The following is a 21,967-nucleotide window of genomic DNA, read 5'->3' as shown; positions in this document are numbered from 1 at the left end:
TCTTCTTAATTCCGCTCTTCTAAAAGGTTTCTAAAGATAGGAAATCATAAATAGTTCATCTATGAATAGAAGATCTTTAAAAGTTCTTCTATGGATAATATCTTAGGTAGCTTTTTTATCGGCGGAACTTCTTCAAATAGTCTTCTTTCCTTAAAAACGCTTTTATAGATAAAAAAAATCATAAAAAATATTCTTTGGATCGAAGAAAGCTCAAGAGCTCTTCTATGGGTAGAATACCTTCAAAATACTCTTTTATAGACTAAGAACCCTAAGAAGGACTTCTGTGGAAAGAATGCCTTCGGATGCTGATCCACCAAAGACGCTATAAAAACAAACATAGTAGTCGTGTCTCTACAAAAAGAAGGTTCACAAGAGCTCTTCTATAAAGGGAATATTTTTTAAAAAATCTTCAAATAGAAGGCGCTCATAGGTCACCTAAGTCCATGTTTTCGTACCCCCACCATTCTATTTCTGATCAACTGCTCAATATCTCCCCCTGGAAGCGTTAGAACAATTTCAAAATGGTTTTCCTATTGGCTCCTATGTGTTTACTTTTTCGCACCTTCCCTGGAACTGGTAAAATTGTCAAAAAGGTACCCATATGAGTCCAAGTCTTTTTATCTGCCCCGGGTAAAAAAACTAAGTAAAATTTTAAGAAAAGATTTTCCCATGGGTCGACGGTTTCATGTCTTCCCTGGATTTGGTCAAAATTTTAAAAAGGGTCCTGTAACAGAGCAATTCAATGTAAAGAGTAAAGATTTTACAAAAAATCCCTTATGAGTCCACGTTTTTGTAGTTCCCAAGTACTGGGTAAAGTTAAAAAAAGGTTTCTCTATCCCCTGGAGCCCATGTGTGTCCACGTTTTCGTATGGATTGACGTTTTCGTACTTCCACTGTGCTGGGTAAAATTTTCATAAATGGGTTCCATATCCCTATGGGTCCCATTTGTGTCCACGTTTTCGCACCGAGTCAAGATTTTACAAAAAGTCCCTTATGGGTCCACGTTTTCGTACTTCCCCGGTACTGGGTAATGTTTTCAAAAAACACAATTGAAAACAAATTTTCAAAAATTTTTTTCAGCAACACATTTGGTGATTGTAAAATGTCGGTCGAATTGTTGTTAGTAATTATAAGGCGCCTAAAAGTATGGCATACAATTTCCCGGAAGTTATAGGACGAAATAACAGAAAATAGATGATATTAACGCGTTTTGAATGTTTGTGAGAGAGGAACATAAAAGAGTGGATTCATATGGTCCAGTTTCAAACTCAATAACGTTTGTAACAAGTCGGATACTTTTTTCGAGTGTTATCGTGGTCATCTGACAGAAAGACGGCCATTGCTAGATCGACTCCAAATTTTCGTCCAAAGAGATTTGTGGATCATTAACCAATAATTCGAACAGGCCTAATTTGTTGGTTTTACATTACATATATACTTTCTAAATACTCTAATAGTTTTTGATTTAGGGATTAGTAATGAAGCTTAGATTGAAAATCAGAATTTATATATGCGAATAACATCTTCCGTAAATGGTCGAAAGAAATTGAGTTATTTGGGACTTATTAACTGTAGGAGTTTTCGATATTAGGAATGATTGTTTCTAAACCTTTATGCTTTCATATTTAAATATACTTTAATAATATATAAAAACAATTATATATAAAAATATTAACACTTTTTAACAATCGCTGTTACTTTGCACAAAGTGACCACAATTTGAGAAGAAATGTTCGGTCTCTTCTACAAGAGATATTTACCCCTTAACAAATTTCAAATTAATTTAAAATATTACTTTTCTTCTTCGTTGCTGTTAACTTTCAAAAGAATATTTATTTTTGCCCAGTCATGGCAAATCATTGATTTCAATACACAAAACATAATTGAATTGAAAATTGCATTGAGTGTTGATTAATTAACAAACTACTTGCTTCTCTTTGTTTTCAATAAATACAGCTAAGTTTAAAACACATTTAACAAATTATTACTAAAACTAGTGTATGACTCTAATATTTTGCCTTCTATCTTTTATGTGGTAGTATCTTTTTTTTTTCATATTTACAGTTACACACTCACACTCTATTGAACAAAACAAAAGCATAAAGCAGCTTAATTAATAATAATTGTACTTGTAATTAAAATTCTAAACTTAATGAGAATAATCTTTATTGGTTTCTTCTTTCTATCGCTCTTTCTTTCTTCATATTATTATTAATATTCTTATTATATTGCACATGGAAGATTAGTTTTCTTTCGTTGGTTTTGGTTTGGTTTGGATGAGGGGGGCTTACAAGGAGACGAGTTTAACACTTAACAGAGCATTATTTGCATTGAGAATAACAACACAGAGGGCTATAAATTTTGATATTCTACTGGAGGCCACTTTAAGGTGACATTCCACATTCAAAGCCAAAAAGTGTTTTTTCAGCGACACTGTGCTATTATTCAAAACATGTCTGTAGTTTCAGTTTTTTTACAACAATTCAATGTTCAACAGAAACATAGAATTTCGAATTGGATTTGTTGGCATTGGTCGTATTACGAGGATATGAAGAACCATTATCTAGTTGCTGATTATGGTTGTTGTGATGATGATGATGATTGTGGTTTTGGTTGTGATGGTTGTTCGAATTATGATGATGGCCATTATGCGGAGTAGTGGTGTTGTTGCTAGTAGAAGTAGTAGTAGAGGTGGTGGTAGACCATGGTGCAAGGAAATTTATGAAACGCTACATAAATTGGAATAAATCAATCACACATACCACACGACAATTGAGGTTTTGAGAATTTTTTTTTTGGTTTGGTTTTGGTTTGGGATGAGATTTTTCATTACACGGCACAGACACCAGAGAGAAATTGAATTTTTATTTTCAATTTTTTTTTGGATTTTGGTTAATTATTTACGTTTTGCGTAGGACGTAAGTTGTTGTTGGTAATTTTAATATTGGAATGAAGTGTTTTTTTTTTGTTTTTGGTTTGGTGCATGGAAATAAAAAAGAGAACCCAAAAAACATGAAGAAAAAACAAGACAAAATGAATTAAAAAACATTAATAACATAAGTAAAAATAAAAACAAAATGAAACAAAACGAAAAAAGTTCCAAAAAAACAGGAATAACAAATTACACAAAATTTTGAAAATTCTAAATCAAAAATAATAAATAGGGGGAAATAAACCGAAAACCAATTGTATTTTCATAATTTAAATTGGGATAATTAAGAAGAGATGTCTTAACATTAAAAAAAACATGCCTAAAAATAGGCTTTAAAAACAAAAATATTTTCTAATAACTTACCGGTGTACTGCTGTTATCATCTGCCGTCGACATTTCATCCTCACTATTCGAATAGTCGGAACTCCAACCGCAGGCCTCATTATTGTGTTCCTTGTCCGTTGTCGCCGATGCTGCTGTTGTATTGGATGATATCGAATTAGCTGTTATACCAGATATCAGCGATATATTTGAACAGGGTGCCATCATACCTATGCCACTGCCACTACCACTATTACCACTGCCCAAACTGATGGTTGCACAATTATCATCACTACTACTACAATTCGAGTTACGATTCGATGATTCCGACGATGCATCACAACTAATGGTACGACCGGGACCGCCCAACAATATATTGGGTGTATCCCATGATGTGGTCTGTCGTAGGCCACGATGATTCAAACCGTACTGTTTGATTTTCTCACCTTTCAGCTCCTCCAGTTGGGTGAGCAGAACTTTTTTGATTTCCGCCACCCATTTGTTTTTGATTTCAAGTGTTGGCGCCTGCAGCGTGTGCACCTCTTGGCGGCCCTGTAACCAAACTTCAAAACGTTTTGTATCACCGCGCACGGATTCGGTTAGACCGATTTGAGACATCTGGAAAAAAAACAAACAAAGGAGGGGAGATAAGAGACCATTAAATGAGAGGGTGGAGAAAAGGGAGAGAGATGAAAAAAAATGAAAAAAAGATGAGAAAAATTAAAAAGAGGTGAGAAAAAATGCAAATCAAAAGGCTAGTTAACAAACCATGTTAGTCATCTGTTTAATGTAATTTCTTCCCAAATTTCTCCTTACAAATTCCATAGCATACCATTAGGCGATACATGTAATTGACTTGAAATGAGCTAGGATTCTAAAATTTGGAATGAGAGTCCTTGATAGATGTACTAAAGGTTTTTTTTTAAAGTTCGAACCTTAAATTTACGAAAAGTTCTAAAATGGTACGAAACTTCTATAACGGTTCCATTAGGTATTATGTGAACGGATAGAGCTAAAAACTGAAAATTTGCTATGGAATAAAGGTTGGAAAGTAAGTTTGATATACGAAGGAGGTTTTGGAAATTTGTACTAAGTGTGCAAACTGTACTAAATGGTACTAAATTTGGAACAGCTTGGTTTAGGGTGAACGGATGAAGCTGGAATTGTGAAATTTTGTATTGGGGTCCCTCTTGGTAGTAGGTTTGTGTTAAAAAAGGCGTTTTTGGGAATGTCTACTGCAAGTGCACGAAAAGTACTAAATGGTACTATATTTGATACAATAAATATTTTTGATATGAATGATAGCAAAAAACTTGTTTTGGTCAGGAAAAGGGTAGCTGGACTCCGAGTATGATTATATACAGTATGTGTAATGACCTCGAAGATTTTCAGTTTGAATATGTCTCAGATTTGTCTGATTAACTTGTAGATCTAGAGGCTCATCCTCTTGTATCGGGGGACATGGGGAGATACCATACTAGATTAAACTGATATAACAACAGCACAAAATCTGGAATCAGGTTTATACTGCTCCCAAGACCTGCACAAAATTCCTTTTATGCAGTAGATTTCAGTTGTTATTTTCGATTTGTAAACTTTTGTGGGGGCAAACTGAAATAAGGCAATTCAGAACCATTTGGCTCGGTATTACAGAATGATGTGAGATTTTAGATCCAGCAATCGGAAGTAATTTAAACGCTGTACAGTGTGAGATGAAAAAACTGCAACCAACTTCAGACTGCTGCCATGTCCAAGCCGCTCGTCCGACAGCTGTTAAAATTATTCCAGTGACAGCTTATTATATTGTTTACAAGCGTATAAAAGCATTTTGTTGAGAATTGTCCAGAAGAAAAGTTATTCGTGATGGAATTCAAGCGTGATTTCTTTATATTTGGCTGAAAAACCATCAAGTGACTATCGTTAGAGCACTCCAGCATTTAAATGTGAATAAATCTGTTGTGTATCGTACCATCGCTCGTTACCGTGATACTGGTAGCATACGCCGACGTCAAGGAAGTGGACGGAAGAAAACATTAGCAGAAATGGTTCGAAAAGTAAAGAAGCGACTTGATCCAAACCCCTGACGCAGTGGCCGAAAAGTAGCTCATGAGCTGAACATATCGCAATATTCCATTTGGCAAATATTGAAAAATGACCTCGGGGTAAAGCCATTGAAATTCCCAAAAAGTGCAAGAGCTTGCACCGCAAAAGAAAGAAAATAGATTCTAATGAGCTAAAGAGTTGCTTCGCCGAAAGTGGTGAACTGCCGAATTTGGTTTTCTCCGATGAGAAAACATTGGTAGTCCAGCAGTTTGTAAACAAACAAAATGATCGTGTTGACTTGCCAAAGAGGTCAACTGATAATGAGCACCTTCGGTTGGCCACCAGAACTGAAGCGCCGGCCATGGTGTGGGCCGCCATAACATCCGGTGGTCGCTCTCCGCTCGTATTAACCGACCGTGGCATCAGAATAAATTACGAATATTATCGCGAAAATATTTTGAATGATGTATTGAAGCCTTGGGCACGCAACCATTTTGGCCGCAGACCTTGGACATTCCAACAAGACACAGCACCATCGCACTCAGCACGCGCCACCCAAGAATGGTCACTTCATTTCCAGTGCACAATGGCCACCAAAATTTCCGGATACCAATCCGTTGGACTATTGTGTCTGGAGTATTTTGGAAAGCAAGGTTGGCACTAAAAAATACCAAAGTGTCGATCACCTCAAGCAAGCGCTTCGACGGGAATGGGCCAAAATAACGCAGAGTAACATTCGGGCAACGTGTTCAACGTTCATTGGCCGTATTAAGGCCATAATTCGTGCCAAAGGTGACCAATTCGAATAAATCTAAACATATTCTAAAATTTGATGCTATTTCCGACATTTTTTCTTTCATTCGATAAAATTAAAAAAAAATGTAAAAATTATGGCGTTTGACTTTGTTGCAGTTTTTTTTATCTCACCGTGGATTTCTTAAATAGGGGAAGGTCAGGATTGACAATATAGAAACGGTCCAATAAGGATAACAAAAATATACATTTTCTAAGAATCGTTGAAGAGAGAACTGCATTGACTATTAAGAATATTAAGAAGTTTTTCGGCTTTTCCAGGGTTTAAAAAGACATGAAGGATTGCGGATCTGTAAGTCCTTCAAACATAATCTCCTTATTTTTGTTAATATATCCAAAATTGCAGGACATTAAATCATTAAAAAAGAATTATGGTACCTTAATTTCTCTGCGAATATTTTTATAAAGTTCTTCTGTTATAAAACGCTAAGTTCCCTTTAAAATATTTTACTAAGCCTTGAATATACTTAAAAAAGACCAATATTTCAGGACATAAAGTCCTTAGAAATATATATTCATAATAATCCACGAAATAGATCCAAAGTACGTCGATATATTTAATATATATTTTATCTGTGTTTGGTAATAGCTCCTATAGAAGAAGCTGAACGGATAATTTCTCATAAAATCATTGCAACAGCTAAATCCGATGTTTATCTCGTAACCCACTTACCTTTAGATAATGCTTGAACTGATAGGTGCTCTTATTGTGGCCCGGTTTCGAAGTTTGCTTACAAAATAGCATAGATTTTTGATATAAAAATATATGTCTTTGTTGGGGTTTTATGCGCAGACGGATGTCTTTTTTCGACTCAGACCATACTTGAAATGAATCTTGCAACAATAACTCGCCTTGTTGAGATAAATCGGTCTGTAAAACAAAAAATAAAGCAAAAACAACAATCAGAATAGAATTTCCAAAATAAAACATATTCGTTTTAACTTACCGGGAATCCCGTGATAGCCACTTGATGCATTGAATCGTTGACACACTTCAGCACAATCAGCATACAGTCCAAAGCCTTTTGCAATTCTTTGGTACAGCTGCCGTTGTCACTGAATCGCAACAGATCCTTAAGTAACAATTGATATTTGGTTATACGCTGAACGGGCTTCAGCAGATACGCGGCTAGGGGCAGTTTGTGGCCCAAACGTTTTTGGCATTCTTGCAGGAAGAGATGGGTGTCGACCAGGGTTTCACGCAGACGATCTGATCGTGGGATGTTTTGGCAGTAGAACGAATATAAACGGTAAAAAGTATCACGCTGAAAAATAGAAGAGGACAGAGGGGAAAATATGTTAAGAAATTGTCAATTGAACTTAAATTTTTTCCGCTAAATTGGATATCTTGGATTAAGTGACTGGATGTATTTATAGAAGATATATCTTTTTACTGTGCTGAGCATCTCCTAATATTCAAGAAGTCAGGACCTAAATAGTTCAGGACCTAAATAGTTCAGTTTATCTGTGGAGGACGTCGTTTATCAGCATTCGAGTGGCGCCCAACGTTATTCTCAGACGATGAGCAAAACCGACTACCGGAGTCGTGCCTTGACATCTAAACGCGAAAGTGGAGTCAGAAGGGAATTACTGGAAGGGGGGCTGAGGACTTTCAATACCAGCGGACATTTAATCCAAAACCAGTCGACCTCTGTAATAAAATCCCGGACTGTGCTTGAAAGGAAAATGACCGTCAAAACTGCTCTACAGTGATCGAGGGGATTTGGTCAACTACAAAAAGAACTCTGAGGACCTAATTTGTTTTACATATTTTATGCAGGGGTGATAATATACTAATCAGAACGGCTAGATACATCAAACATGAGGATGGACTTGATGAAATGAAAAATTTTGGAATTAAAGGACGATTTTAATGGTATTGTGAGTGGGACTCTCTGACTAACACTTAACATAAGACCTTCTATGGCTATATGCTGTGTTTGTTTAAAGAAGGGAAAGGGGGGATTTGGCGGTGAACAGACTAACCGCGCCCTAAGCCGCACTGAAAAATTACCCTTCTGGGAGATCGATTATTCAAGCAATATACAGGGTGAGATGAAAAACTGCAACCAATTTTAGAATGCTGTCATTTCTAAGCCACTCTTCCGACAGCTGTTAAAATTATTCTAGTGACAGCTGATTATATTGTTTACAAGCGTACAACAGCATTTTGGTGAGAATTTTCCAGAAAAAAAGTTATTCTTGATAAAATTCAAGCGTGATAGTGTGATTTCTTTATATTTGGCTGGGAAACCACAAGTGGCTAGCGTTAGAGCACTCCAACATTTAAATGTGAATATATCTTTTGTGTCTCGTACCGTCCCTCATTACCGTGATACTGGTAGCGTAGCCCGACATATGTCAAGGAAGTGGACGGAAGAAAACAGCAACATCTGCAGAAATGGTGCGAAAAGTAAAGAAGCGACTTGATCGAAACCCACGTCGTGCTGGCAGAAAAATGGCTCGTGAGCTGAACATAACGCAATATTCCATTCGGCAAATATTGAAAAATGAGTTCGGGGTAAAGCCATTGGAATTCCAAAAAGTGCAAGAACTTGCACCGCAACAGAAAGAAAATAGACTCAAAAGAGGTAAAGAGTTGCTTCGCTTGGCCGAAAGTGGTGAACTGCCGAATTTGGTTTTATCCGATGAGAAAACATTGGTAGTCCAGCAGTTTGTAAACAAACATAATGATCACAGTTACTTGCCAAAGAGGTCAGCTGAAAATGTGCACCTTCGGTCGGTTGGTTGGTGTGGGCCGCCATAACAGCCGAAGGTCGCTCTCCGCTCGTATTAATCGACTCAGCACGAATGGTTACAGAATGAGGTTCCTTTCTTCATTACCAGTGCACAATGGCCAGTAAAATCTCCGGATACCAATCCGTTGGACTATTGTTTTTGGAGTGTTTTGGAGAGCAAGGTTGGCACTAAAAAATACCAAAGTGTCGATCACCTCAAGCAAGCGCTTCGCCGGGAATGGGCCAAAATACTGCAGAGCAACATTCGGGCAGCGTATAACAGTTTCATTGGTCGTTTGAAGGCCATAATTCGTGCCAAAGCTGACCAATTCGAACAAATGTAAACTTATTCTAAAATTTGATGCTATTTCCTACATTTTTTCCTTTCATTTAATAAAATTAAAAAAAAATGTAAAAATTATGGCGTCCTTAAAAATCTAAGATTGGATTGTCTAGAGTTCCGCAAAAAATCTAAGATTGGAGACTCTTAAGTCCTTCAAAAAACGTCCAAGATTAGAAACTCAAAAGTCCAGTCCAAAGATTGGAAACTCAAAATTCCTTTTATAAATACTGCGATTTGAGGTTATCAAAGACTTAAAAAATGTCACTATTAGAGGTTCTGAGGTCCTTTAAAGATGTTCACGATTATAGGGTTCGATGTGAGGTTCTAAATGTCCAGCCCTTTGAAAAAGTACACGATTGAAGGACCTTGTCCTTCTAAGAAGCCCACTATTATATAACTCAATAATGTCCACCATTAATAACCCTATAATCCTTAAAAAAATCTAAAATTGGACGCTAAAATATCCTTCACAAAATTAAAAAAATTCGAGGTTCTAAACTCCTTGAAAAAGTCCATGGTTTAAGGTAGTAATGTCCTTCCAAGAAGGAAGGACTCTAAAGTCCTAAAGACTTTCAAAAAAGATCCTTCAAAAATTCAACGATTAGAGTCACTAAACTTCTTTAAAAAGTCTAAATTGTGGGTCCTTAAGACCTTTAAAAAATACAAAACTAGAACTCTGAAGACATCAAAAAGTCCAGATTTAGTGACCTTTAAAAAGCCCAAAAAAAAAGGTTTCATCGTCCTATAAAAATTAAAGATTAGAGGGTTAGAGTCATTAAAAAGTCCAAAAAAGGAGATACCACAAAGTCCTTAAAAAAGGACACGATTAGAAATTTAAAAGTCCGTCGAAAAGATTCACGATTAAATTCTGTTTAGAAATCCAAAATGAAATTATGTTCAGGTCATTAAAAAGTACGCGATTAAAGGCTCTAAGTCCTTCCAAAAGTCCACAATCAGAGACCTTATGATCCTATAAACAATCCACTATACAAATATCCTGACCTCCTTAAAGACAGATTTCTTTATTTCACTCACCCTTTGTACAAAACATAATGCCACCAGTTCCGTGGTGGATATACAATTCTCCAAATCCTTGAGAAAAACGTCATTGTGAAATGTGTAGAGCTCATGGAGATTACCAAAGAGGATGTCTTCTTTGCCCTGTAAACTGGCCGGTACCAGGTGCATCATCTCTTCCGAATGCATTTGGTCACAGTAACCCTAAAAATGGACAAACGGGAAAAACAAAAACAAACAATAAAATAATTTAATCATTGAAATCATTAGATTTCAAACTAGTTCAACATTTACACATTCCGAACAGTTATCCGCCGAACATTCGCCCCGTTCCGTCTCCCTTAGACTCGAAACATATTTACTCAATTCTTGTTCAATGAATTGACCAAATTTATCCTCCACATAATCTTGGACTTCGGCGTAGCCTTGATTCGCCACAAACTCCTTGAGAATTTGTTCGTATTTTTGTTCCTTAAATTTGCCAAAGGTGAATTTGGGCATTTCAAAACCATTGTGGGTGGAGGTGAAACTTTCTTCGAAAAATTCTTGACAAAATTTTAGAATTTCACGATACGAAGAGGAAAAGAAATTGTTGTTGCCATTCGATTTGGCTTTCTCTTCAATTTGTTCACGATTCCGGGGAGCTTTAAGGGTATTCACACCATATGATGGACATGGACTATAATTCCCCATGGCTGAGCGGCAGGTGGAGCAGACAAGACTTTCAATTTGTGGTGTCCGTTTGGGTTCTTTAATGGGTTTGGGTGTGGATAGGAGTTTCAAGCTATTCAGTGAGTTTTTACCCAAAGCCGACTGGGCCCGGGCCACCGAGGAGGATATGGACATCATACTTTTCGGTTCGGCACAGTCCTCCAGATAACTCAGAATATCTGAGTAATTTTTTCTTTGCAAATACTCCTTGAATTCCAAATCATTTTCAATTTCCGAATATGAGTTACACTCCAAATAATCCTTGACCAGACGAAACTCCAAAGACTCATCACAACTTGAAAGCTCCAAAAGCTCTTTGAATATTGTCTTACGTTCGTCCTTTAAACGCTGCAGGCTATTTTTGGCCGATTTAATGGATTCCAATGAATTACTCTCCTCAATTTCCTTGAAGGTATTTAAAATTTTTATTGTCGATTTGCCATTGAGCATATTGCGAGCCGATAAATTATAGATATTGGTTCCAAATATATAATTATGTTGATCTTTACATTCACTGAAATCGAAATGGGGCCGGAAATCATTTTTAGTATAGCGTATGGTTGAGGTTACGGCAGCACTTCTCCGGCCATTGTCCGAACAACTTTCCGAATCGAATAGCGACCCTCGAAATGATAGAGGTGAGTTGCGTCCTCCCGACGAAGCCTCGTGGAAAGCTTTTACAGAGTACAGCTTTCGCAGCGAATGATGTAATTTGGTATTGAACTTCTCCATGATTTGACAGGCTGTGTTGTGGACCTTCTTCAAATGAAATGTTCCCGTGGGATTTGTGGCATTATCCGTCGAGGTGTTGGTGGCCTTTGAAGCTTTTTGCAAATCATAACCACCATAACGCATTGTGGTTTTTGTGATTTTCTTTCAATTTTCTAATTTTTAAACGTTCCGTTCCGTTCCTCAGCCACTCTCAACTATCTTTCTTCGGCGAATTATTGCAAATGTTTTACTTTTCCATGTTGAAGTTTGCCTAAAGTCCATCCGCGTTTAAGCCAAGACTTCTAACAAAACAGCATGCCATGAACATCACTTATCCGCCTGCCTGCCTCCGTGCCTGCCTTTTCACCCATCCCACCCAAGACCAAGCCGAACACACAAACTTGACAATGATGATCACCGTGCAATCTTCAACGTAGCCATCCACGCTTTTGATCATTTCAAATCGTATTTTGTCTGAGGGGAATTATAAAATATTCTGTTTTTTTGTTTGCTTCTTTTGTTGTTGCTGTTTTTTGTTGTATCTTTGGAAAATCCATTCAGAGTCGCAGTTTTGAAAAGGTGCAGTGCAGCAGCTGTCTGAGGGTTATTGTTTTTAGATTTCACAATAAAAAATATTTCACATAAAGTTACATCCATGGCCTTTCATATTTACGCATTTTGTAAGAGCTTTGTTTTGTGCGATATCGGATTTGATTTGATTCATAACTCAAAATTAAATAAAACATATGATGCGTGATCTTGGGCATTCAATGAATGCATGTTTTGGTGCAGTTCGTTGCCCTGTCTAGTGAAGGCCAACTAAAGTGACCTTACAAATCGAAATTTTCCTAAACAAATATTAAGTTTCCATTCCCATAGCTTCCTCATGGATAATATGTTGTTTTGCGATTACAAAAAAATATTTTTTCATTTGATATTCAAAAATTTTCTAATAATGTACATAATTTTGTACAAACAGTACTATTTGTACATATTTATTACAAAATAACATCCAGCAAATATGTGCTTTTGGTACAATTTTCGCCTTTATTTGGCAAAAAAGTACACTTTATGAAATCAATAAGAAAAAGTTAAAAGTCGGACGGGGCCGACTATATGATACCTTACACTACTAAGCATATTTAGTAGAGCTCCTGTAACAAAAGAATTATTTTGAAATAGATCATAGCAGCTATCAACATTTTTGGTTTTAGAGCAGTTAAAATTTGAGTTCAGAGGGAACTAATCTTTAGGAGGCATATCCAATTTTGAATCGATTTTTACTAAATTTGACGGAGAAATTTTTATCTTTTATACCAAATAACATTGCTAGAAACTGGAGAATATCACTTCGAGAAGGATTATATTTAAACAAACATATATCGAAGCCGAGTTCTACCGAAATTCACTCCATTTGGGTTGATATTAGCCATTATTTGCACAATAAACCTGAAATCGGATTAATCATATATATATATATATATATATATATGGGAGCTATATCCAAATCTTAGCCGAACTCGATAAAATTTGGCAAAGAGCTCGGAAATTTCTATAAGATATCTGGTATCAAATATCATTGTTGTCGAATTCATATTATGAATGTGAGAGACTTAAACACCAAATCGGATGAAACATATATATGGGAGCTAAAGCTATATCTTAATCGATTTTCACCAAATTTGATGCACTTGCTTCTAGGCTGAATTCGGTCGGATGCACCAAAATTCAAGTCATTTGTACTAATATTCGCCATTTGGTGCGCAATTAACGCGAAATCGGTTGAAGATATATATGGGAGCTATATACAAATCTGAACCGATCTTAATGCAATTTGGTGTATCTCATATCTGTTACCAAATATGATTCTTGTGGAGTGAACCATATATATGGGAGCTATAGCTGTATCTGAAGCGATTTTCACCAAATTTGATGTACTTGCTTCTAGATCGAATTCGGTCGGATATACCAAACTTCATTTCATTTGAATTGATATTCGCCATTTGGTGCGCAATTAACCCGAAATCGGTTAAAGATATACAGGGTGAAATGGAAAAACTGCAACTAACTTCAAACTGCTGTCATTTCCAAGCCACTCGTCCGACAGCTGTTAAAATTATTCCAGTTGCAGCTCATTATATTGTTTACAAGTGTACAAAAGCATTTTGGTGAGCATTTTCCGGAAAAACAGTCATTCGTGATGGAATTCAAGCGTGATAGGGTGATTTCTTTACATTTGGCTAGAAACCCACAAGTGGCTATCGTTACAGCACTCCAGCATTTAAATGTGAATAAATCTCTTGTGTCTCGTAACATCGCTCGGTACTGTGATATTGGTAGAATAGCCCGACGTCAAGGAGGTGGACGGAAGAGAACAGCAACATCAGCAGAAATGGTGAGAAAAGTAAAGAAGCGACTTAATAGAAACCCGCGTCGCAGGGGCAGTAAAATGGCTCGTGAGCAAGCATATTGCTATATTCCATTGTTTATATATGGCTGGAAAACCAAAAGTGGCTATCGGCAGAGAACTCCAACATTTAAATGTGAATAAATCTTTTGTGTTTCGTACCATCGCTCGTTACCATGATACTGGTAGCATAGCCCGACGTCAAGGAAGTGGACGGAAGAAAACAGCAACATTAGCAGAAATGGTTCGAAAAGTAACGAAGCGACTTGATTGAAACCCGCGTCGCAGTGGCCGAAAAATGCCTTGTGAGCTGAACATATCGCAATATTCTATTCGGCAAATATTGAAAAATGAGCTCGGGGTAAAGCCATTGAAATTCCAAAAAGTGCAAGAACTTACACCGCAATAGGAAGAAAATATTCTCAAAAGAGCTAAAGAGTTGCTTCGCTTGGCCGAAAGTGGTGAACTGCCGAATTTGGTTTTCTCCGATGAGAAAACATTCATTGTCTAGCAGTTTGCAAACAAAATGATCGTGTTTACTTGCCCAAGAGGTCAGCTGAAAATTTGTACCTTCGGTTGGCCACCAGAACTCAAGCACCGGCAATGGTGATGGTGTGGGCCACCATAACAGCCATGGCATCAGAATAAATACCGAATATTATCGCGAAAATATTCTGGAGGATGTATTAAAGCCTTGGGCACCCAAACATTTTGGCCGCAGACATTGGATATTCCAACAGGACTTAGCACGTGCCACCCAAGAACGGTTATAAAATGAGCTTCCTCGCTTCATTTCCACCAAAATCTCCGGATACCAATCCGTTGGATTATTGTGTCTGGAGTATTTTGGAAAGTAAAGTTGGCACTACAAAATACCAAAGTGTCGATCACCTCAAGCAAGCGCTTCGCCGGGAATGGGCCAAAATACCGCAAAGGAACATTTGGGCAGCGTGTGAAGTTTTCATTGGCCGTTTGAAGGTCATTATTCGTGCCAAAGGTGACCAATTCGATCAAATCTAAACTTATTCTAAAATTTGATGCTATTTCCGACATTTTTTGCTTTCAATCAATACAATTGAAACAAGTTAAAAAGCAGTAAGTTCGGCCGGGCCGAACTTTTAATACCCTCCACCATTTGCAACGAATTTGGAAATTTTTAAAAAATAAAAACCTGAAAAAATTCTGTTAACATTTTAAAAATACCGAATATAGCCGTTATATTTTGGGGTCTATACGACGTGGACATACATAGGCATTGTTTGTCATAAGCCATTACCATATTCAAATTCGTTATATCGGAGCTGTGCGAATACCTGGACCAGCATAGACAATTTTCTGTAACAGGCTGTAGCATCCATTACGAACTTCAAATACCACATCTCAAACAATAACAATGACAAAATTAATATACCCTTGGGTCTGACATGGGTATTTCGAGGAGTTACAAACGGAGTGACAAAGTTAATATATCCTCCATAGTATGGTGGAGGGTATAAAAATATGTAAAAATTATGGCGATTGACTTTGTTGCAGTTTATATACCCTCCACCATACTATGGAGGATATATTAACTTTGTCATTCCGTTTGTAACTCCTCGAAATACTCATGTCAGACCCAACAAAGTATATATTTTCTTGATCAGCGTAAAATTCTAAGTCAATTTAGCGATGTCCGTATGTCTGTCTGTCTGTCCGTCTCTCGGTCTGTTGTAATCACGCTATCTTTCGAACGAATTGAGATAGAAAGGCACAATTTTGCATACATGTTTATTTTGCCAGTAGGCAGGTTAAGTTCGTAAATGGGCCATGTAGGTCCACGTTTTCATATAGCTCCCATATAACGGTACCTCCCGATATTCGGTATTTTTATGATTTTAGCGATATTATAACCCGAATTGTTTCAAACTTGGTATTTAATGTTCGTAATGAATGCTTCAGCCTATGACAGGAGATTGTCTGTACAGGTCCACGTCTTCGTATAGTCCCCATATAACGGTACCTACCGATATTCGGTATTTTGATGATTTTAGCTGCATTATTACCGATTTTTTTTTAAGTTTCGCATTTGAATATTGTAATGTCTTATGACAAAAGTTACGTATGCAGTTCCACTGCAGGAGGAGAAGTATACCGAACAATACTTCTTGGCCTATAGACGCCATCGAGCATTCAAAGTGAGGATACACGTCGACACAATTTGCCGTGTAGATGGCACACTATAATTTGTAAAGATTGCAAGAAAGGTTGGTCATATCAACAACTTTTAAATTTGTCAGGTGTAGATGCCGCCCAAAGCATTAACATTTTCTTATTTAGCATCAATTCAAAAACAATTATTTTCAAGTTGCTCTTATCGGATTTGTATGATTTTACATATTTTGACTTTACAGCGAGCTTTACACGCTTTGAGAAAATTAATATATACGAGAACGCATAGCAACGAAAAATGCTTGTAAAATGTCAAAACTAGATGGCATTCCTTTAAGAACAAGATATCTGCCAATCATACACTATGAATCATGCTATTACTACCTTTGACTTTTCCAAATTTGTGGAGTCAATAGTTTTTAAATACACTTGAGCCCGATTTGCGTCGTTAATGGGGACCGGAGAATTGCGACGCAACTCAAAACGACGACGCAAGTCGGGGCTATAGTGTACCTTAATATGTGTATGGTTTTTTTTAAGTATAAACTTGGCAGATTTTTAAATTTGCAGTAGATTCATGCACGCATATCCCATACCCTTCTAATGATCGTATTTCCTCCACGACTCTGTAATGGCAGTTAGAAAAACAAAAAAATGAACAACAAATCACTTAATGCACTAATTGCAATCATAAGCATACATGAGCAGTATTGTTGTTGTAATTGTTTTTCTTTCCTAGCTAACTACTGCATATTTCTTTTCCATTTCTGATACTATTATTGTTGTTTCGTTTTGAATCTTTGGGCCAGCCAATGCATTTTCTAAGATTCCTATTTCATTTGAAAACGCTGCAGCGAAGTTGGTTTTGCTAAGCTTGCATTTTTTACCGTTTCTAGAATATAATTTATCGCCTTTTTAATTTTTCTGCCAAAAAGAAACTCCTCTCCTCTAATAACAGCTGTCAGTTATGTGGTCAGCCCATCAGTCCAGCAAATTGTGTACTAAATTAGTTCACTGACCACTGATGGTGGTGGCGGAGGATTGTCGGCTGGTTGTGGTTATGGCCAGTGGAGAATGGGCGTATGTGTTATTATTTTTGAACGTTATTTAGATTTTGGCTTCTGGTTTCTTGGGAGAGGGTACTCTTTTTTTAATAGTTAAATATTTCATGGTTTTATGATGATTACTTGGCAATTATAAGTTAAGATTTTTTTACTTTGGTTGTTGGAATTTTGTTTTGTTCTTTGCCTTACCAATAACTGTTGGTCGGGGTTCTGTTGCGTTGCGTTTTGTTGTTTTTTTTTTGCTTTTATTAATTACTGCTTGGTAATTTATTCACCCAAGAATATTACATATTTATTGGCCGTAACTAGTTTCGAACGTTGGGTACTGTAAACTGCTCGGGGGGCAAGTGGTCGAACGGAATGCGTTCAATGTTCAAGTTGAAGTCTACACCAGTTGTTAATGGACTTTGGAAACTTACCTTTAATATTGAACTCATTTCACTGACATAGATACGTTCGGTTTCCAATAGTTCGGTTAGAACATGGCCACGTTTCAAACGTCGGGCTTCCATGTCCTGAAAGAAAGGAGAAAAAAAAAATAAATGAATAACATATTTATGCGCATTGATAGGAAATCTTAAACAGATCTTCTTTAGATAGGAAAATTTAAAACTATTTTTTCAGAATAGTGACTTGGATACAATTACGTTTAATATTTGTACAGCATACTTTTAGGCGCTAACATCGTTTTTGAAACTAAAAGAAAACGCTTTGTCATGTAGGGTAAATTGAATAAGATAGCAGACCGGTCTCCTAAATAGACAGGATAATGGACTCCTATATTGATAGGAGACAGGTCTTGCATAAATGGAGAATAGGTCTCCAATAGATAGGAGACAGGTCTCCCATACAGGTAGGAGACAGGTCTCTTATACAGATAGGAGACAGGTCTCCTATACAGATAGGAGATAGGTCTCCTATACAGATAGGAGACAGGTCTCCTATATAGATAGGAGACAGGTCTCCTATACAGATAGGAGACAGGTCTCCTATACAGATAGGAGACAGGTCTCCTATACAGATAGGAGACAGGTCTCCTATACAGATAGGAGACAGGTCTCCTATACAGATAGGAGACAGGATTCCTATACAGATAGGAGACAGGTCTCCTATATAGATAGGAGACAGGTCTCCTATATAGATAGGAGACAGGTCTCCTATATAGATAGCAGACAGTTCTCCTATACAGATAGGAGTCGGGTCTCCTATAAAAATAGGAGACAGGTCTTCTATACAGGTAGGAGACAGGTCTCCTATACAGATAGGAGACAAGTCTCCTATACAGATAGGAGACAGGTCTCCTATACAGATAGGAGACAGGTCTCCTATACAGATAGGGGACAGGTCTCCTATACAGATAGGGGACAGGTCTCCTATATAGATAGGAGACGGGTCTCCTATACAGATAGGAGACAGGTATCCTATATAGATAGGAGACAGGTCTCCTATACAGATAGGAGACAGGTCTCCTATACAGATAGGAGACAGGTCTCCCATACAGATAGGAGACAGGTCTCCTATACAGATAGGAGACAGGTCTCCTATACAAATAGGAGACAGGTCTCCTATACAGATAGGAGACAGGTCTCCTATTCAGATAGGAGACAGGTAGATAAGAGAAAGGTCTCCTGTTCAGATAGGAGACTGATCTTCTATAGTTAGGAGACTGATCCCTGGTCTCCTATAGATAGGAGTCGGATCTCCTTTAAATAGGAAACTGGTCTCCTATAGATAGTTAGTTAGTAGACTGGTCTCCTGCAGTTAGAAGATTGGTCTCCTGCAGTTAGGAGATTGATCTCCTATATTAGGAGACTGGTCTCCTATAGTCAGGAGACTTGTTTGCTATAGCTAGGAGAGTGGTCTCCTATAGCTAGGAGACTGGCTTCCTATAGCTAGGAGACTGGTCTCCTGTAGCTGGGAGACTAGTCTCCTATAGCTAGGAGACTGTTCGCCTAGCTTAGATAGACTGGTATAGATAGTAGACCTGATAGGATTCCAATCTTACCTGTTGACTTTCACCGACATCGGAGTTACAACCATTGTCACCGTTCAGTGAAACACCCGAGTCCATGGCACAATCCATGGATCGGGGACGTAATTCGTGAATAACATCAGTCTGAAAAAAAAAAACAAACAAAAATGTCAGTTGATTAATTTTTTGCACATTCCAGATAAAAAATACAAAATTACAAATAAAAAATACAATGACATTATATTCCCATTTATTTCGATTGGCCAAAAAAATGTTATTCGAAATAACGTTGTGGGATCGAAATTAGGGTCAGCTGTTATAAAATGATTTAAAACAATCGGCGAACAAAGAATGAAGTCCGCAACAAATATTTAACAAAAATAGGTATTTCACCACAAAATTTTGGAGAAACGGACAAATAATACAACAACAGTTAAGATTTTGTTGTTGTTGTAAACCATGTTTTTTTTTTCAAGAAGCTAAGAAGAAATCTCGTCTGCCAAAGACATCAACAATGGATCATTATTTCAATGTTAGCCCCCTTCTCCTCGTCTTTCTCTCTCTCCCTCCCTCCTTCTGTCTAATTCCACTCATGTTAATAGTGGTTAGATATTCCATTTAAATGAGTAAAACGGTTCTTTTCTTTTGTCGAACCTACGGGGTTAGCTGTGTTTTTTTTTTGAGGGGGTTTTGATTTCTTCTGCATCTGTGTTTCTAATGAATGATGAAAAGAGAGAAGAGGGACACAGTGTATAAGAAATTATGATATTCGAAATAATGTAGGAGATCGTTGGTATACAGAAGAGCTTTTGTAGGTTTTCGGTAAGAAGCAAATGTGCGGGATAAGGCAGGGAGGTCAAGCAAGGGGACAAATTCTAAGTTTGAAATAATCCCGGTGGAAATTGTGGCTAAAATCGTGGAAATACCGAATAAAGGGAGGTACAGTTGGGTCTATTTGAGCACTTATATGCAAGGATGTTTCCTACATATTGGGAACACAAACTGTCAATTTGTAGCAAATTAGGTTACGAATTTTGACCGAAACTCCCAAAATACCCAAGATTTGCCGGTATAGTTATATGGGGGATATAAGAAAGCGTGGACCTATATATGACCCATTTTTAATACCAAAAATCGTATTATTGGATTTTTATACCCTACACCATATCGTGGTAAGGGTATTATGTCTTTGTGCATTTATTTGTAACATGGAGAAAGAAGAGAGATAGACACATAGTTACTTTGGAAGATCTTCAAAAAAACACTTTCTGAGTCGATGTATGGACGGACGGACCCATGTATTTTTGTGAACAATTATCATTTATTATCCGGTTGAGGTGAAATATTCCAGACAATATTTGTTTGGCCCAATGACGAACTCTATTGAAATTGGTGAGAATCGGTTCTAATTTTGATATAACCCCCATATATATCTTCAACCGATTTCGGGTTAATTGTGCACCAAATGTCCAATATCAGTCCAAATGACCTGAATCCTGGCACACCCGACCGAATTCAATCTAAAAGCAAGTACTTCAAGTTTGGTAAAAATCGGTTCAGATATAGCTATAGCTCCCATATATATGTTTCATCCGATTTGGTATTTAAGTCCCTCACATTCGTAATATATTCTCCACAAAAATGATATTTGGTACTAGATATCAGATACAGTCCAGAAATACCTCTATCTAATTTTATCGAGATCGAATCAGATTTGGATATAGCTCCTTTATATATCTTTATCCGATTGCAGGTTTATTGTGCACCAAATGGCTAATATCAGCCCAAATGGACTGAATTTTGGCAATTTTGACTGAATTCATCCTAGAAATAAGTACTTTAAATTTGGTGAAAATCGGTTAAGATAGAGCTATAGCTCCCATATATATGTTTCATCCGATTTGGTATTTAAGTCCCTCACATTCGTAATATATTCTCCTCAAAAATGATATTTGGTACTATATTTCAGATACAGATTAGCCCAAATGGACTGAATTTTGGCAATTACGACTGAATTAATCTTAGAAACAAGTACTTCAAATTCAAATTCTTCGGTTCAGATATAGCTATCTGATTTGGGATTTTAAGTCCCTCACATTCGTAATATGCACCCCACAACAACGATCTTTGGTACCAGGTGTCAGATACAGCTCAGAAATATAGCTCCCATATATATCTTTATCCGATTTCAGGTTTATTTTGCATCAAATGGCTAATCTCAGCCCAAATGGACTGAATTTTGGCACTTCCGACGAAATTCAACCTAAAAGCAAGTGCTTCAAATTTTGGTGAAAATCGGTTTAGATATATCATTATCTCCCACATATATATGTTTTATCCGATTTGGTGTTAAAGTCCCTGCGCTCCACAACAATGTTATTTGATACCGGACATCAGATACAGCTTGAAAATACCTCTGCCAAATTTAATGGAGATCGGTACAGATTTTTATATACCTTCGATATGCATCTTCTTCCGATTTTACGGTTATTGCGCACCATATATGTACTATAACAGCTCAAATTGGATAGATTTTTTCACATTCAACCGATTTTTTCATTTGGCGAAACTTGGTCCGGTATATCGAATGCTCCAATAAATATTTTTAATATAATTCTTATCAAAGTCATATCATGCACTATACAGGATTGTTTCGGTACTAGAGGTGCAAAAGCCCCCGAAACACACAATCGCCCATTTCAAAACACTGTGCACTTGCATTCCCTTCTCTCCCTCTTCCACCTCCT

The 21,967-nt window shown here is 37.1% G+C and overlaps 1 protein-coding gene across 15 annotated transcripts in view; it reads right to left on the bottom strand.

The window, feature by feature from the left end:
• LOC101889805 (guanine nucleotide exchange factor DBS) overlaps nucleotides 1–21,967 on the bottom strand; it is a 260,338-nt gene that overhangs the window by 12,838 nt on the left and 225,533 nt on the right. For 8 of the 15 annotated variants that reach the window (XM_059120097.1, XM_059120100.1, XM_059120099.1 and 5 more), the window contains 7 exons: nucleotides 19,254–19,364; nucleotides 17,668–17,763; nucleotides 10,226–10,411; nucleotides 7,057–7,374; nucleotides 6,783–6,980; nucleotides 3,296–3,871; nucleotides 1,814–2,729 (listed from right to left, as the gene is read on the bottom strand). In XM_059120097.1, the coding sequence (XP_058976080.1) occupies nucleotides 2,484–2,729; nucleotides 3,296–3,871; nucleotides 6,783–6,980; nucleotides 7,057–7,374; nucleotides 10,226–10,411; nucleotides 17,668–17,763; nucleotides 19,254–19,364 (1,731 nt within the window). In that variant the 3' untranslated portion in view covers nucleotides 1,814–2,483. Of the gene's footprint in view, nucleotides 1–1,813; nucleotides 2,730–3,295; nucleotides 3,872–6,782; nucleotides 6,981–7,056; nucleotides 7,375–10,225; nucleotides 10,412–17,667; nucleotides 17,764–19,253; nucleotides 19,365–21,967 lie in introns of those variants that run through there. The other 7 variants (XM_059120095.1, XM_059120094.1, XM_020035846.2 and 4 more) reach the window with 5 other exon arrangements.

Source organism: Musca domestica, unplaced genomic scaffold (assembly GCF_030504385.1).
Source record: "Musca domestica strain aabys unplaced genomic scaffold, Musca_domestica.polishedcontigs.V.1.1 16, whole genome shotgun sequence".
Lineage (NCBI taxonomy): Eukaryota > Metazoa > Arthropoda > Insecta > Diptera > Muscidae > Musca > Musca domestica.
Note: the sequence above shows the minus strand (reverse complement) of the source record. Positions and strands in the feature narration are given on the sequence as shown.